Source organism: Arctopsyche grandis, chromosome 13 (genome assembly GCF_051622035.1).
Source record: "Arctopsyche grandis isolate Sample6627 chromosome 13, ASM5162203v2, whole genome shotgun sequence".
NCBI lineage: Eukaryota > Metazoa > Arthropoda > Insecta > Trichoptera > Hydropsychidae > Arctopsyche > Arctopsyche grandis.
The window spans coordinates 21,653,077-21,671,730 of record NC_135367.1 but is presented as its reverse complement, the minus strand read 5'-3'; the positions used below and the strand labels follow the sequence as shown (position 1 = coordinate 21,671,730).

General features: G+C 33.4%; 1 protein-coding gene and 1 long non-coding RNA gene across 4 annotated transcripts in view; one reads left to right on the top strand and one right to left on the bottom strand.

The window, feature by feature from the left end:
* The first annotated feature begins 8,826 nt into the window (after positions 1 to 8,826).
* Positions 8,827 to 15,005, top strand: LOC143920966 (uncharacterized). The gene is made up of 3 exons (XR_013261383.1): positions 8,827 to 9,017; positions 12,949 to 13,099; positions 13,195 to 15,005. It is a non-coding gene; the product is annotated as an uncharacterized LOC143920966 (long non-coding RNA).
* sfl (N-deacetylase and N-sulfotransferase sfl) overlaps positions 9,326 to 18,654 on the bottom strand; it is a 176,722-nt gene continuing 167,393 nt past the window's right edge. For 2 of the 3 annotated variants that reach the window (XM_077444021.1, XM_077444022.1), the window contains 13 exons: positions 17,953 to 18,162; positions 14,557 to 14,809; positions 14,321 to 14,483; positions 14,031 to 14,237; positions 13,782 to 13,959; positions 13,427 to 13,672; positions 13,193 to 13,355; positions 12,938 to 13,120; positions 12,636 to 12,856; positions 12,405 to 12,560; positions 12,209 to 12,325; positions 9,957 to 10,139; positions 9,326 to 9,889 (listed from right to left, as the gene is read on the bottom strand). In XM_077444021.1, coding sequence (XP_077300147.1) covers positions 9,664 to 9,889; positions 9,957 to 10,139; positions 12,209 to 12,325; positions 12,405 to 12,560; positions 12,636 to 12,856; positions 12,938 to 13,120; positions 13,193 to 13,355; positions 13,427 to 13,672; positions 13,782 to 13,959; positions 14,031 to 14,237; positions 14,321 to 14,483; positions 14,557 to 14,809; positions 17,953 to 18,162 — 2,506 coding nt within the window. In that variant the 3' untranslated portion in view covers positions 9,326 to 9,663. Of the gene's footprint in view, positions 9,890 to 9,956; positions 10,140 to 12,208; positions 12,326 to 12,404; positions 12,561 to 12,635; positions 12,857 to 12,937; positions 13,121 to 13,192; positions 13,356 to 13,426; positions 13,673 to 13,781; positions 13,960 to 14,030; positions 14,238 to 14,314; positions 14,484 to 14,556; positions 14,810 to 17,952; positions 18,163 to 18,654 lie in introns of all 3 variants that reach the window. The other variant, XM_077444023.1, reaches the window with a different exon arrangement.

Sequence of the window (18,654 nt, the reverse complement as noted above, 5' to 3'; positions counted from 1 at the left end):
TTTCACCACCAAAAAACCTGTCATATCTTAGTATGCATCTCATAGAATAGTGCAATAAATAAAATACGCACATATTTTACGCTCAGTGTTGAAATTTTAACACAACAATCATTGTCGATTTTACATTACATATGTACATATGTACTTGCAAAGTTGTAGTCAATTATTACGGGACGCATCAAAATGTTTTATGTACGAGTGCGTGTCTTATACATATTTATGCAATAAATTTATAAACAGTATAATATAATATCTTCGGTCGCATTTCATTTCATTGTTGTTTTTTTTTTATTATTTATTTATTTTCGCTGAAAATTTATATGAAAAGAAATGTCGTTTTTTACGACGCGTTCGCAATTGACATTAAGTCGAGTTAAATTGACATTTCTATGGTCGGCCGCGGTCACTTTGAAGAATGCTTTATACGTTACGATGTTACCGTATGACTTTCATAAATTTATGGAAATGTCTTGTGGAAATCGAGCCGAGGGAATGCCGTCGTCCGTGCGCCTCCATTTTGGCATTAATTCACATTTTTTCAAACGAAAATTACCGATAAATAACGCTGATTGGGTGCGGCATAGTGGCGGGCGATTATGGCACGTTCGATACAGCAATCGATCAAAAAATTTATGTAAATGGCTCAATTTTTACATGAATCAAATTCAAACACATACTATATTACGATCACTGTAATATGTAAGTAGTTTTAATGCTTTAATTAGATAAATAGAAAATATAATTAGCGAACTTTGTATGATAGCGTTACATTAGTTAATCAGCCATTGCAAATTTTCCGTATAATTATTAAAAACAAATAAAAAGACATACCTAAATATTAAATGGCATATTATCTTATTTCATAAAATTTGTTTCAATTCTTTAAAAACTATTATTTTAAAGCAATATTTTACATTTTAAAATCGCCTATTTCTATGCCGCACCATATTCGTTCGTACTTATTGATGCACCATCTATTGACTTGATAAGGAAATTTTTGTTTGACAGTAATTAAAATTAAGTCGATAAATCAGGTATCTGTTTTACCTTTTTTCATATTGTATGAAAGTTTTGAACTTTTTCTTATGATAAAACTATACAATATTGAATTATAAATTCAATAATTAATTTTAAATATTGTAAAATAAATTCAAAACTTAGCCCAGGCAGTATTGCATTTGAGTCAATTTTGATTGGTCTACTGTATAATTGAATCAACTTTTACCAGCTCACCAAATTAATCGGAATCTACTGGATTTTTTAGATTATTCAAATCTAACCTAATCTATTATATGATACACACATATGTATGTTACAGTTGAAGTGTACCTTCCAATTGTAATATATTTTGTCTAGTTGGAATATATTCCATCTAACCTGGTACCAACTACCATTTTAGTTAAAGTGTATTTTCAGTTGTAAGATACTTCGACTAGCTGGAATATATTCCATCTAACCCACGTAAGTTGATTCATATAGCGAATTACAGTCCAACTGATCAAAATATATTACAACTTAAAAAATAGTTCAACTATAAGTTGGTACCAGGTAAGATGGAGAGCTTAGGTTTTTGTGAAAATGTCACTTGACTAGTAAATTAAGTTAGAAAGTCACAATTTTGTTTTGAAAACATTCTTAGAGTTATCGTAAAACGATAGTCATTACTATGTATAATTCGTAATACCTAGCAAATATTAACGCATTATTGAATTCTAAAACAATCTTTAAAACATCAAAACTGTCAAAACTCAACTGTTTTATAACAACTGGCGTACATTGTTGAAAGTGTATATGCGCTTGTAGAGCTAAAATTTACTAGTTGAATTGTATTCGAATATGAATGACCTAAAACGGCAGTCAATATATATTACTACTGAAAATACACTTCGACTGTAACATATACACATTCATAAAATCATATCATGTATGTATGTAACTTTTACTTGCACAAACACTATGATCTGATTTTATAAACGTGTATATGTTACAGTTGAAGTGTATTTTCAGTTGTAATATATTTTGTCTAGTTGAAATATATTCCATTTAACCTGGTACCAACTACCATTTTAAATGAAGTGTATTTTCAGTTGTAATATACTTTGACTAGTTGGAATATATTCCATACAGTTCCATCGTTCATACAGTTAAAATGAACACTGATAGTCTCTCTTATTCTTTCAGATCAATTTTAAATATCTACATACTTGATACTTAAACCCTATTAAATGTGACCGATACTGTACAATATATGCGCATACATTGTACAGTATCGATCTCATTTAATACGGTTTAAGTATTAAGTATGTATATATTTAAAATTGATCTGAAAGAATAAGAGAGACTATCAGCGTCCATTTTACTTATCATTACTTCCGCAAAATGGCCGCCTCCCGTTCAAATTTATAAGTAAATCATAATCACCTGTCGAATGATTGATTTCTACGTATGTTTGGGGGCACTAGTGTCACCTTTCGTACATAATTCGATCGGGAATAGCCGAGCCGGTGTGTAGTACGACTTATTTATGTGAACGAGACCGTCGAATTGTAAGTCATGTGGAAGAATGGGGGCGCACTATAAATTTCAATACAATAAACTCTCTGCGTCAGAAAAAATGCGTCCATCGTCGGCGAGGGGACCCGGCAAAACACGACAAATAAAAAAAATAAAAAAAAACAGTGATACCAAACGCGCGGACCAACTCCAAAAAAGTCGCAGATGTCCGTAAGAATTTCGGGACTTCACAATGGTTCGGTGACTTTTTTCCCTCCCGATTCACCGGTAATGTATGCCGGGGAGTTGGAGAAAAAAATAAAAAATTGAGAGACACAAATGAATAAGCCGAAATCTCATTATGCGTATCCTTTTCGGGACGCATTATTCATACGATTATATCCCTCGTTCGATGATGATGAGTAAAAGCAGGCCATCGTCTCTTTTATAATAATAATAATAAGCGATTCAAAATGTGGCCATTATCCAATTTTGGGATTTAGTCGTATAAATCGCTCGGTTGTTTATTTTTATACATAAACATAATAAATACGGTGTTTAAGAATATGTACATTAATCATTCTACTTACATATTTAATTCATTGGAACGAAACTTTAGTACTGATAAAATTATTAAACTAAATTTTCAATATTCTTTTGTTGTTTTTTTTATTTGAAAATTTTTTTGTTGTATAATATAATACACTACTGTTTTGGCCAAAGAAATATCATCGCATGGGCTATGATATATGAAGTTATTAAATAAAATTAAAATTAAAATAAATTTGTCGGTGCTGTGATCGATCCGCTCGCGGTCTTATTTTTTTCAAATATATTTAATTATTGCATATGAAAACAAAGGTAAAAACTACCTACCTACCGACATATAAACCATATAAAACACCAATAGAAAAATTAATTAATTAAATAAATATTCAATAGATGGCGCTAAATGCTCAGAGACTTTTAATATAGCAAACAGTATATATAGAAGTTTTTTATTTTGTTATTATATTCGTACATTTTGTTGGCAGTGTTTTAGCTGTGACGTACATATGTATGTATGTCGAATCAAAACGACTATTATAGTACGGCGAGCGTTATCTTACACAGACACACAGAATAGCGATATTATATATGTATGTATATGATGATTGCATATATCATCATAATACAGCAATTTTCTGCAGAAATTGGGCCTAATAATTTTAATGAAATTAAAAAAAATCATTTATTATAAAAGAAATATTTCAAGGGTCTTATTTTGGTAAAAAAACAGTATTTTTTTTATTATGGCAGTGGCGGATCAAGTAAATGGGGACCCCAGGCGCATTTGAAATTTGAGGCCCCCACTTCAGTAAAAAGAATGCTATCATCGTTTTTTATCATGCTTTTCAGTATATGGTTTTTCATTAGGATTTTACAAAACCATATTTTTTTTATTTATGTACTGTGTACTTGAAACACTAACAGTTTTTGGAATAAAACAGGTACTATCTTAAAATACTATGTTAAATTAGGTATTAATTTCATTCATTCTTGGCTTACGAACGTATTGTAGACAACGATAATAATTTGTAAGTTGTAAATTTTGGTGGCAAAGGCGATTTCGGGGCCCCAAGCGCGCGCTTATTTTCAATGTATGATATGTATGACCGCTGCTGTATAACGGTATATATGTATATTTTCGGAATAATATTTTTGGCACGGCTGTAAAATAAATTACACGCCAAATGTCAAAACGACATTTAATGTCAAATTATGTAACATCTCTAAAATACACTCACCGAAACGTCAAATAAAATTCGACGTTTCAGTGAAATCATAATCAGTCTTTTTTAGTTTTTTTACTAGTTTTTTTGTTATAACATTTTCAGTGGGTATAGTTCAGTGAAATCAGGTCTACCTCACGGGACCGAAAGAGAAAAGGTCGAAAAAGCAAATATCGGAAGGCAAAGATTGAAAATCAAAAAAAAGATATAAAAAAGCAATGTCGAAAGATCAAAAAAAAGGGTGCATGGTAAACGGTACTATGTATATATAATATATATCAGTGGAATGCGGTGAAATTATATCTCTTTTTGTCATACAGCCTTGTTTAATGTGCGCGCGCAGGAAACGGTAGGAAAAGCCTGTTCCTCTTGTTCCTGTTGTATCCTGCTCGCGCAAATTAAGTGAGGATGTACGACGGGGGGAGAGAGACTTTTACCGTACGCCACTGATATATATGTATGTATACTAACCGTTTTTCATATGTATGCATGATAAACGAATATTTTCGACTTTTTCACAGTCACCCAGTGAAATCATATCCAATTACATTTTCACTGGCCCCCATCACTGAAATTATAATTTTTGACAGTTGGATGAAAGCGCGTCGCCCCGCTCCTGTCCATTCCCACTCTTCTCATGGTCCACACATCGTAATATCCATCCAAACACATAGTATCTTAGCAGCCAACACTTATATATTAAAGGGTTAGGTTAGGTTAGGTTAAGTTAGGGTTGGCCTTATACATTTGAGATTAGGTTGTAAGATTCGGTATTTGTTTTTGTTACTGGCAGCCCTTTTGAACGTTTGATTTTTCAGGCGAAAATCGAATCTGTCGTACTAGCTATTTTGGAGAGGGGCATTCTTTTTATTTGCCGTGCCGATAAATGGTACCCTATATTTGGAGCTACTTTAGTATGAGGTCTACCTTCACGTTTTTACTTTAATATGCGGTCTCACTGTCTCAGTTCTCGCGTGTGACACAGACTGAGTAATACCGACCCTTACAACCTAATCTTCAATGAATAGGGCCAACCTTAACTTAACCTAACTTATCCTGACCCTTGAATAAATAGGTGTTGGCTGCTAAGATATATTTTTTTTAAAGTTTTATTTCATCAATATTTTCACAAAAAAAACAATATATCTTAGCAGCCAAAACCTATTTATTTAAGGAAGAGGATAGGTTAGGTTAAGTTAAGGTTGGCCCTATTTATTTAAGATTTGGTTAAGAGAAGCTTCGACAACATTATGGGGCGGCAGGAAAAAACAAAAAAATTGTAATAAACATTTCGTTGCTACGTAACAAATAAAAAAAATAGTCGAATGCGATTCAAAGGTAGATCGCATGCTAAGTTAGACCGCATACTCAAGTAGCACCCTATATTTTTTATCAAAAACTAGTAACTTTATACTTAATTGAGTCAATAGCACTTTAAATGGAGACCACTTATTTTCAGGAATATCCTTTAGCATTTCCGCAAAATGTAAGATGTGTAGATCAATTACCACGCATTTCAGTGACAGCTTTGCAGCTGCCGTTGTATGTGCTAAAGGTGTTTCGGCATATTTTTTATATTATTTAATTAAACTTTCGAAATAAACATTATTAATTTGTCAACATTAAAGAATTTGTCAGAACATTAATATAATTTAAATAAACTATTCTTATACATTATGTATGAGAGAGCCGTAAACTTAATATCATTATGTAATTCATGCTTCGAGTCGGTTCGAATACACGTGAATTTTATCGTTTTGATTTAAATTATTTACATTATTGTTAGTCATTATTTAGGTTATGGAGTGGGTAATTTGAAAGACAAAACAATAGTGTCCATAGACGAAAGTTTAATAATTTATTGTCCATAATAATTTTTTTATCGATTAATATCGAACCTCATTGGAAACATTAACTAGGTTCTTCACATCATAATGCAATTTGTATAAAATAATTCTTTATCAACTAATCGTGTGATATTTTATCAAATAGACAAACATTGTAAATTTTATATAAAATTCACTTTTTTTTTCAACATCATTCTTTGTATCATTCCGTGTTTGTTCAATAAATTTTATACATAAATTAATCGTTAAGTACAAATACAAATAACTACAATAAAATGTCAAAAAACATTCGAATTTTTTAAACGTCTACGTTTCTAAATCACATCCTACGAATTGAAAATAGATTTATTCATTTTGTTTTAATCTCAACGTATAATAATAATAACATACACAATAACTAACGAAATTACGAAAATTTTAAATAACCATCAAAAATTATTTACAAACAAAGTACTTCACAATTTTTGATTAAGTTAAAACAAAATAATCAACAAGTAGCTATATTTGAGAAAATTGTAATATCAATGAATGACTCAAAACAGAAATTTTAGATTATTTGCCATTTTTTAAGACATGTTATTATTGTAAATAATATAAAAACACAGCATTTAAATTTATTTAAGATGATTATGATGATAAAGAATTAGGATCAACTATGAAAAGATAAAAATTCATTAAAACACAAATCGGAATGGCAAGACTACACATGAAAAAATACATGAGAAGCTACGAAGTTGTATCTTTGATTTAGTCTGTATGTATATTTGTACGAATCAATTTTCAATTTGATGAACATTCTATTGATTTCCATACAGTCAATATTAGTTATACATTGTTAATATATTATATATCTTTTCATGAACTGATGTATAATTTTTCACAGCTCTAATATGTTCTTTAAAGACTGGCATATTTTCAGATAGTACGATCACAAAAATCTAGTTAAAACAATGTATAAAATTCAATAACACGGTACTCAAGTGAAATAAATAAAATTATAAATAGTATTACACATATTCTTAAAATATTTCACATGTAAAAATTTGTTCGGCGAAATCTACACATTTCAAAATATAATATTTAATTATAATTTTCACTCCTTCCACAATATACATTTCAGTATAATATAAGAAATACATTTCAGTATAATAAACAAAGTTTTCTCTTCATTTCTAAGACCAAATTACTTACATTGTTAAACATTTATATAAAATATATTATTGTAAATGGCACAAAAATACTGTTTAAATAAATTCCAAATATAATCGAACGAGTAATTCAATGGCAATCAATGCTCAACGGAACAAATAAATAAAATGACAAAGAAAAGGCAATCGAAACCTGAGACTAGACAAATACATATACATATATATATAATACATATACACACATCAATATATATAGTTGTATATTACGGGACACCGCTACCTTCATCAAATTATATTTGCACTATATTGATCAATCAAACACACTAATGACTCAACCGTGAGACCATCATAAATAGACACACCTACGCCGATCAAGGAAAATCTCACGATTCAGCCACCGTTGCATAAACAACCACATGTGAGTAGTCGATATTAATCTCTGTCATTTATTAAACATTAAAAACTTAATTCAACGCGTATCATAGTACTAGTATAGTATACACACATAACACCAAGAGTATACACAGAACCAGTGTTTGATGAAAGTCCAGTCGAACTACATACAAAACACTGTGCTAAATTTTACATTTTCATATGTACATTATATAATAATATGTATAGTAACACTCACGATCAGATAACGATTTGCATTTGTAACACAAGCATGATAATCATTAGTAATATAATACTTTATATTTATTACATAATCCAAAAATTCCATTGAGATGTGAAACATGCACACATACATATATTTAATATAGGATATACTTTACATATGATACAAGTTGTAACCGTTAAGATATGTTAAAAGTTATCAGGCATTCATTCAATCTATGATATCTACACAATGATTTAACTATTCACGATTTACACATAATAGTAGCCTTCTTTTTGTGATTACATAAGTATATTATGATACATGATAAGTAACAATATTAGGATGCCTATACCATTCACTATGTATCCGAATTACGATAGTTCTACATACAAAAATACATTATATTTTGCTAAATTCAAAAAAATAGTATGATAAATAAAATTTGATGGCAACTGAGGAATGTAAGATTTTTTTAAATATAAAATTATATATATATATATATATATATATATATATATATATATATATATATATATATATATATATATATATATATATATATATATATATAAATAATAAAACATTAAAACTGTATACATATGTATATGCATATAGGATAATTCTTGTTGTTTATACTTTAAAATAACCCTCGGCAACCTATTCCAAGAATGTCAATAAATAGTATGCAAGAAAACTTCTTCAGGTCTCATTTTTACATACCTCCTTTACGTTTCACATGGCTTTCGTGTCATTAATACTTCACTTCTTCATCGTGAGTATGACTGAAGAAAATTATGACTTTAACTTCAATTATCAAAGCAAAATTGACCCTAAATACATTTGATTTTCACATATACATATGTAGGGTTGGAATTGAACGAAAGGCTGATGTATGGGCTATGGCTGAGAAAGGGTATGTTACGACTGATCGTGAGAAGGAGATGAAAAGGGGCAGAGATATAACGGTTAGTCGCAGTTGAACCTGTGCTCCGCGCGGTTGGTCGCTAAACCTCCGCACGTATCGTCTTAATAAACAACATGACTGAAAATTCACGTGTTTGATCTCCACCTCAACCGCCACATCCCAACCGTGGTCCTGAACAGCGTCATCTATCAGGATTCTCTACCACATATATGTATAACACTCTACTGTAAAAAGGTTGCCGACTAATACTTTAAAACAATACAAATGTTCTATAAATTTCGCCTTGTATCTTTTGACATAAATTTCTGGTCACTGAATTAGAAATACAATACAAATAATCCACAATCTTATCATACTTACATTCAATTGTCCGATACGTACATATGAGAGAAGTTCACTGACCCATTTTTTGAATAGAACAGTATAAAATAAATTCATTTAAAAAATCATACGCATATTATTGTATTTGAGTTACGTATATCAACCATTATGTATATATCCGGCAGTCTCAAAATGCATTCAATAAATAAAATATCAAATTTAGGCATCGTAAGCATTCGCAATTCATTACAGTGGTTTCACCATCAAACTATTAACAATACATAAATAACTTAATACGGCGACATTATATTAATTTACTATTCACAATATATTCAGATCGGCACATTTATTAAATAGAATACTTAAAAATGTAAGCTACAAACAGGCATTTTACTATTAGACACACATATATGTAATTAAAAAAAGTCACGGGCCTATGACGCATGTATTATGTTTATGAGAACAGTTGCGTGTAAATCAGTGTCAAAGTATCACTAATGTTTTGATAAACACACAGAATGTAAATGTGAAAGCGTTATCAGCTTCACATACAACGTTGCTATGAAGGCGTGGATAGGTCGTCCTTCAACCAATGAGGAATAGTCCTATTGCCAAACTTTTTCAACAGTTTAACGAGAGCTGTGTTGTGAGACATGTAATATCTTTGTAGGAATTTCGACGACTTTTCCTCCATGGCAGGGTAATTTCTGCCTTTCGATTTGCCAAGACATTTGGTATGATCGCCGTTGACGAGCTGGCAGAAGAAGCCTTTCTTCGGATCGTACCTGTAATATTCAAAACGTTACAACAAATTCACATTATGAGCACAGGGATGACGGTTACAATTCTCACTTTAACATTTTGGAATAATCAATGCATGGAGTGATCTTCAAAAATCGTTGCAAAGCGTTCATCACTTCGGCGGGATCAGAACGAAGAGCGGAACCGTCGATTATATGAAGCTGATTTGGAGCAAACTCCATCAGCCACCTGTCGAGATGATGGCTGTATTTTCCCGGATTTAAACACCGATTTCTGAAAAAAGAATTATTCAAAATGAAATTAAATCGTATATATTACAGTACTGTCGTATATATTCACTCCGGTTTGTTCACAAACATACTATTTTGTTCATACAAGTACTGGTTTTAATTTAAGTGTTAACAATCAAAAGCTATCTTCAAATATACTAATAAGGTGTCGCAAGAAACTTTTAGCCGTTAAAGACATTACAACATTACTATAATTACTGTTTCCGCTAGTATTAAAAATATTTCAACTCTGGATAAACATACATATGTTACAGTGAAAGCATATTTCAAGTGACAATATATTTTCACCAATTCAAGCAGTAACAATGTATCAAACAATGAATTTACAACGTTTAACTCTATAAATTTAACATTAACAACCCAATCTTAAATGAATAGGGCCAACCCTTACTTAACCTAACCTATCCAAACCCTTAAATAATATCAACCCTAACAATATAATCTTAAATGAATAAAACCAACCCTGAAAATGTAACTGGTTATGATTTCACTGAAACTGTGACACATACATATAGGATAGGACAAACGATTAAGAGCGAAATCACACAGAGAGGCACGCGTTTTTTTTAGATACTCTTTAGCATGCAAAAAAACCCAAGCATGCCTAGCCATCCCTGAAGCACGCAGTCCTAAAAATCACCCCCTGGAGTGTTTTCGGTGATATTTTATCCTTGTATTTTTATAAGCTTGACAGTGATTGATAACGGCTAAGCCCATATTTGAACAAAGGTAGGAGAAACTTGTCGAAATAATAAGATCGTACGAATTAACAATGAACTGACTCGAAACCAACACTTTCTTGACTCGAAACCAAGACGATGTTCCTTGCCTTTCATCTCAATCTGTTTTCGCCCTAAGAATACTCAAACTTATGCCTAATATAGGGCTGCCATAATCGTCGAGATGCTGACGGGGACTTTTGGAAATTGAATGATAGAATTGAAAAACTCATGATTTCAACTACAATCAACAAACTTGCAGTTTTATTTCAATATTCTTAGCTCACGAGCAATTTAGACTAAACTATGGGAGCACTTTTTGTATTTTAATTTTGGTATCATAGGAAAAGGAGTGCTGGAATGGTATTCGAGAAAATGTAAAAGGGTGAAAGGAAGGCGTCAAGGAAGATGGGTGGACGAAATTATAAAAATGTGTAAGGTGAGATGGATGGAAACCCTCTGAAATGGTTACACTGTGAAATAACCGAGCGCGGGGACGAGGATATGAAAAGCTCTGACAACTCGCATTCGCACTTATCCTTGGCTCCACGCCGCCTTCTCACCTTTTATTTTCACATTCACTTGTTTTTGTCTGACTAACTTATGACTAACTGACTGCTAGATAGAAAACCCGGACAACTGACTCATGGGCCAAGACACGGGAACACAGATCTATAAACCGGAACGTATGGCAGCCCTAGCCTTATAGTTTATGCATGAATAAACTAGTTAATTTGTCAATTTGTTCTTTTGTGTACACCATAACTGGTCAGATTGGTTCGTATATTTTATTATATTTTATATAGATATATACCAGGAAGGCCTAGCAATGCGCCTTCCTAGACAATTAATTACAAACATTTTTATTACATAAATCGCTGTATTTCGAGAGGCTAAAGAACACGATATTAAAAATAAATTAATCAATCCATAGAGACATCTTGGGATATAGACTTGTACATAAATTTTTACATATTGTAAATAAATCAAATTCAGATATTTGTGACATAGCGGGTAGAATGATTTTCGCCAATTTGATGGACGAACCGTTTCAACAAAGAAATCACATAAATTGGCAAACTCTGATAAGAAACGATCGACTTGGAGTCACAAACATCCACGTCTGACCAGCAATATTAAAGATTAGAATGGGATCGCACCTGGTAACCTCTCGGTGCTAAACATAAACGCATACTGCTGGCTAACAAACTGGTATGTTAATGAACGAACGAAACATACACTTGTAATGTAACATTTACGTGTATGTACTCTACTCATTCACAAATACATAAGATAGGCAATTATAACTGCGCAAAAACAAATTGAATACTACCTCAAGTCTCTGAGAGGTTTCGGCGCAGTGTCATTTGCAGTGATGACCTCATGAAAACTGTAATTGTTAGCCACAATATCTCCATGATATTTTATATGCTGATACCACGAATAAGCCCTAAATAATCAACAATAAAATATCAGCATTATAAAGATCGAAAACAACACGAAACTACATAGATATAACATGTAGATACCGTTTAGCAGGTGATATTAGTATAGTGACTAATTTTGCATTCGGCAACAAAGCATGAGCTCGCTTCGGCACTAGCTCACCGTCGAAATATGTAGCAGATTTTTCAAACGTGTACCGACTAGTGTTTCCTTGGATTGGTGGGAAGAAGTTCATATACCTGAAATTGATAAACATATAAATATTATGAAGCAACCAAACAAATACTTCCAATCAATGAGTCTCGTATACTAACCAATCTAAGCCTTTATAGTAATTATTGGCGTTGAAAAATTGAATTTCTTCAAAGGTCGTAGGACTAGGGATATTACTAGCTAAAGCAGGATGTAAACTAAGAAAAGAATACAGTGCTGTGGTTCCTGTTTTTTGAGGTCCAATTACCAAAAAGTGTGGCAGAGCCGAACACGATTTGTTACGAGACCAAATTCTTTGATGGCGAACGTCGTCACAAGGATTCTAGAAACAAAAGCAAAAACAATATAAACCATTAATTTCAATACTTAATACTATGCCATAACAAATATAAAGTATGATTACCCCCCATACAGGATCCATCTCTTCAGGATGTAACTTAAAATACTTCTCGGCAAGCTGTACGGGAGGTGAAGAACTCAGTCTTATGTTGGTCCAACATCGAAGAAATTTCAAAACTGATTCAAATGTATACAGAGCGAGACGATCGTTGCCATAGTTTGACATGTGAGTCATAAAAATATTGATCTAAAATTATAAAAAGTCCAGATTAGCGGTAAAATATATTAATTTTTTTTTTTTGTATAAATTTTGACTTACAGAATTATAGACAATGGTTTGAAACAATTCTCCTCCTTGGATGGATTCGTCAAGTTTATCTCTACCTCCAGGATAGCGATCAATCAACATCGTATGAGTGAATAATCCACAAGTTTGCCGGGGTAAGACCATTATGCTTCGGTGAATGAATCCTCGTCGTAATCTGAAATTTAAATTTGAATATGTATTCCAATCAAAGTATTATTAGAAGCGTAAGAAGTGTTATGAGCGTACCTGGCTGGCCGTAGATGAGGATATTCTTCAGTGCTCGTTACTCTCACTCCCCAGACTTTTTTCCATGCAGTATATAAAAGCTCATGAGCCGGATATACTCCAGAATGATGGGGAGATACTGAGTAGCCTGAATCTACTGGAATGCCGTGTGCTAATGCAAATTCTCTGTTCAGATTCATATCCAGTTCTAACTGGGTCAGATTGTCGTACAGATGCGGCTGCTGATGATTCCACATATGAGAGAACCTGAAGTAATATTCGGTTATTAATTCTGTATTTAATTTACAACTTGACTTTGCAAAAAGTACTAAATGCTTATTATATTTAGATACATAAAGACAACAATGAAACATACCACATAAACTTATCGACATTTTCTAAAATCATATCATCTCCTTTATTCTCTTCATCGATACCATGATGGAAATATTTTCCACTAAATCCAAGATTGAATTTAAATCCTGGTACATAATGACGAATCCTCGATTGAGTTGAAAGCAACGCTTGAACATCATCGGTACGTAATCGTGTACCTGAAAACGTTAAAAAATCAAATCAAACAAATGTTTAACTACATCATTAGCACTGTAAATTAATAACAAACCTCTCTCCCCAACAAAAATATCATCAATATCAACAAGAATCATCCTATCTAAGCTAAGACTCAGTTGACCATGACTGAGATAACTAAGGGCATCTAAAAATAACAGTCGGTGTAGCCAAAACCGAAGGCCAGATCCAAAAATCACTCTTTGTATGGAGTCCAGTCGGCCATGATCTTGAATAACCGTAGCCAATAATGTTTTATTGCCTGAGAAGAAAAAAATTAAAACATAATTACACACTCGACTATGTATTTCTTTTGAAGTTTGCGCGTAAAGATTCGACGATTACCTTCAGGGTAATCTGGTATGTATCTGGAAGCCCACTCGACAGGCTCATATGTAGAACTATTAGCTTGAAATATGGTCCAATCGTCTCCGGGAAGCGATCCCCACGCCGTTTCACCGGGCCGTGTCAATCTCAACACAGGACTAGCCGGATTCAACGTAGCATCCTAAAAATTAATACAAAATTATAATGCATATTTCAAAATAAATATAAACATATTGTAATTATTCGAACAATACCTTAAGCCTAAGATTTGTGTGAATAAACAAAGGAAACCCTTTGAGTTGAGCTCCGACGAGAGTATCTTCAGTAGGACTGACGAAGCCGACGATCCCCACCGAATACTCTCGACAGTATTTGTCCAAAAGTTCACGGTTCCATTTGTCCATCGTCAAGTATTTGGATAGGTTCTCAAAGACTATGACGCCGTAGCGACCTTTATCCAAATTGGTCAAAACGGGCAAACTCTTCCCGGATACTTCTACTTTGTATCTGGAAAAATTAATTTGAAAAAATTGTTTAATAATAATTATAAACATATTATACATACGTAGTGATAGAAATTTTCAAAAATTCAGTAATTTTTACAAATGGTATACCATACATATTATATTCCAAAAATTAATTAATATTAGTTGACTATTTCCTTCAATTATACGATTAATTAATGAGTAAATAAATTCTACTCAAATAAATGAAATTCCTTTCTTTTGTAGAAATAAAATAACTACATGTACATATAAATGAGTTTGAGGAATTCAGAGAGGGATAACGTTATATAACTTACATGTATGAGAATTCTTTTCCTGCTAAACACAAATGTGATAAAATTAAGGACAACTAAATTGTGATAACAGTTTTTTATATGAATCATTTGGGTCTACGTGACGAGCCAGAATGTTAAATTACAGAAAACACAAATATCGGAAGGCAAAGATCGAAAATCGAAAGATCTTCAGTCGAAAGATCAAAAAAAAGGGTGCATGGTAAACGGTACATACTCACGTACATACATACTCACTTAATTTGCGCGAGCAGGATACAACAGGAACAAGAGGGACAGGCTTTTTCTCCCGTATTAATGTGCGCGCGCAGAATACGGGAGGAAAAGCCTGTTCCTCTTGTTCCTGTTGTACCCTGCTCGCGCAAATTAAGTGAGTATGTACCGTTTACCATGCACCCTTTTTTTATCTTTTTGATCTTTCGATTTTCGATTTTTGCCTTCCGATATTTGTGTTTTCTGTAATTTAACATTCTGGCTCGTCACGGAGACCGGAATCATTTATCCAAATTTTTATCTAGACGCATTCATTAGAATTGTATAAATACTCCAAAAGTTTTATTTTATATAAAAAAAATAAATATTTTCTCATGATGCCATTAGGGTGTTGCTCCTTAGTGACACCTATAGTATTAATGTTGTAGAAATATAAATTTGAAATCATATTCAAATAGTGGTGATATTGTGGGTAGGATGGTTTTGCTAATTTGATGACAAACCGTTTCAACAATGAAATTAGATAAATTAGCAAACTCTGATAGGAAATGACCGACTTGAAGTCACAAATATCCAAGTCTGACCAGCAGTACTTCATAAATACTTCCAAATAAATCATTTTCAATCTAGGTCGACCCAGGGCTTGAACCAGAGAACTACTTGGTGGTTGGCATTAACACAACCACCGAGCTATACTGCTGACTAATTTTGATTTGTATGTTTAATTCTAAAAGTAAATTTTAAAGACGTTGAAATTAATACAATACGAGATCATGGGCAAACTTTAAATTTGGGTACTCTGATGATATACGTAGAATGGTTCGATTAAATTTGTATTATAATTATATTTTGGCAATAGGCGGGCCACGTGGGCTAGAAGAATGGACGAAAGGTGGACAAAAGAAGACGTGCTAGATTGATACCCGAGAGAATGCAAAAGGGTAAAATAAGATAGGTAGATAGGTAGACTAGAAAGATAGGTAGACTAAATTGGACATTGAACGCCAAGATTCTACACAAAGTCCAATGCACTCGAAGAAGTATGGAACGCTGTATGCTCGGTATAATAGGAAACGGAATACGTGGGTGAGAAGTATGACAAGGGTTGTGGATAGAGTGAAGAGATTGAAATGGCAATGGGCGGACCACGTGGGCTAGAAGAATGAAAGAAAGGTGGACAAAAGAAGTGCTAGATTGATACCCGAGAGAATGCAAAAGGGTAAAATAAGATAGGTAGATAGGTAGACTAGAAAGATAGGTAAACTAAATTGGACATTGAACGCCAAGATTCTACACCAAGTCCAATGCACTCGAAGAAGTATGGAACGCTGTATGCTCGGTATAATAGGAAGCGGAATACGTGGGTGAGAAGTATTACATAGTGGATAGAGTAAAGGAAGGTTTGAAATGGTAATGCGTGGGCCACGTGGCTAGAATAATGGACGACAGGTGTACAAAAATGTTAGAATGGTACTAGAGAGAATGCAAAAAGGAAAAAGGAAGATGGGTAGTCGGAGTTAGGAAAATGTGGGGTGAGATGGATGACAGTTGCGCAAAACAGAGACGAGTGGAAGCGTGTTGGAGAGGCCATCATCCAGCAGTGGATAGCGAATGGCTATAGATGATGATGATTTTACTTGGCCTAATTTTTACCTCGCGTTCTTTACAATTGTAAAACTCCTAAAATATTTTTAGTTTTGATTTTTAAAATTGTATTTATTGCATATTTGAGTTGTATTAAACGCGTCAATATTTATAAAACAAATATAACTCTTGTGAATACTGACTGACAAACGACACAACACACCCGGATAAGAATAAGCAAACGTTCATCGACAACTTTTAGCTCAACGTGATACACCATACAGAAAGTATAGGTATAATATATAAGCATATTTTTTTGTGTATTTTTACAAAACACATAAAGCGACATGAAAATAATATCTCCGTACATATATAACGTATAAAAAAGTTGAATAAAAATCTGACTGAAATGAATTGAACGAAACGCACAATTTTTTACATTTTCCTCCCTTCATTTATACGACATTTCTCCAGTTGAATAATGTCACATATAAATTCCCTTTCGCCGTTCTGTCCTTATCTTTATTTATGAGGAAAATAGACATGGGGGGGAGAGGGGAGACCGACGGTTAAAGTTATCCATCTTTCACCGTCCAATCACCGGTCAGGTCATGGTGATTAATACGACATTACACCACTCGAACAGAAACGAGCCCACTAAAAACCAGAGAGAGTGGACACCTTTATAACACTAACCCTACAGTCGGGCACAATTTGGCCATTGTTTGTTAAAAGCCCAACAACCCATTTCCTCCTTTTTGAGCAGTGGGTGGTGGTGGGGGGTTAGAAATCAAGACGGTAGTAAAAAGCCTGGTGACTAAGATGGATACGACGTCAGGTATTTGGCAGGGGTTGTGGGCGTCACAGACAGCTCGTCCCGTCAAACAAACGCTGGCTGGTGATTGATCGCTGCTTGATCGTCGCTTTAATACTCCTGTGTAATGGATTTTTAATGGTGAGACCGACAGGTGTCCAGGCGTCCTCGAAGATCACTTTCACAATGGAAACTCCGCGTTCTTATCGCGGGGAAAATTATCGGTCAGATCGTACTCACTTGATCCTGTTGTGGACCAGAAGCTCCGCTATGTCCCGGCATAGTTTCGTGTAGGCCGACTCGACGAAGACCAGCACTTTTGGGTCTATCCTGAGGCGAGCTTCTGATCGGTGATCTGGAGCTGGAACGTCAGGAGGTGAAGCACCCCCAGAACTCTCCCCCAGCCTGCAGTGAACCATAGGCATTGGTCTAGTGTCCCGGGGCATAAAGCTGAAATCAAAAATAAAAACGGTTTCACAAATTTGAAATTGATTTATTTGTTTACACATTTGCCACAGTGACATTAGAGAATACTCTAACGCAGTGGTTCTCGGGCGAAATTTAACGTGGCCGCACAGGTGATAATAGTGGTCCCATGGAAATGTCTGGTGGCCGCACCAAATTTAATCAAATAAATTAAAGTTACAAAAAAAGTGAATCAATTTATTAATAAAATGAAATAAATTTTAACATTTTGGTATCTATTTATTTAATAATAATGCAAATGGAAATTGCTCAATACTCCTTTCTTCCAATGCAAGCCGCATTGCTGCTTCTAAGTTTGCGTCTGTCAACTGGTTTCTAAATTTGTTTTTAATAAAGTGCATTACACTGAATGATCTTTCGCAATATACGGTAGTGGGAAAAATAGACAATATTAATAAAGCAATTGTTGCCAAATCTTTATATTGGTTTGTTTCATTCGTATATTTCCAACCAAAA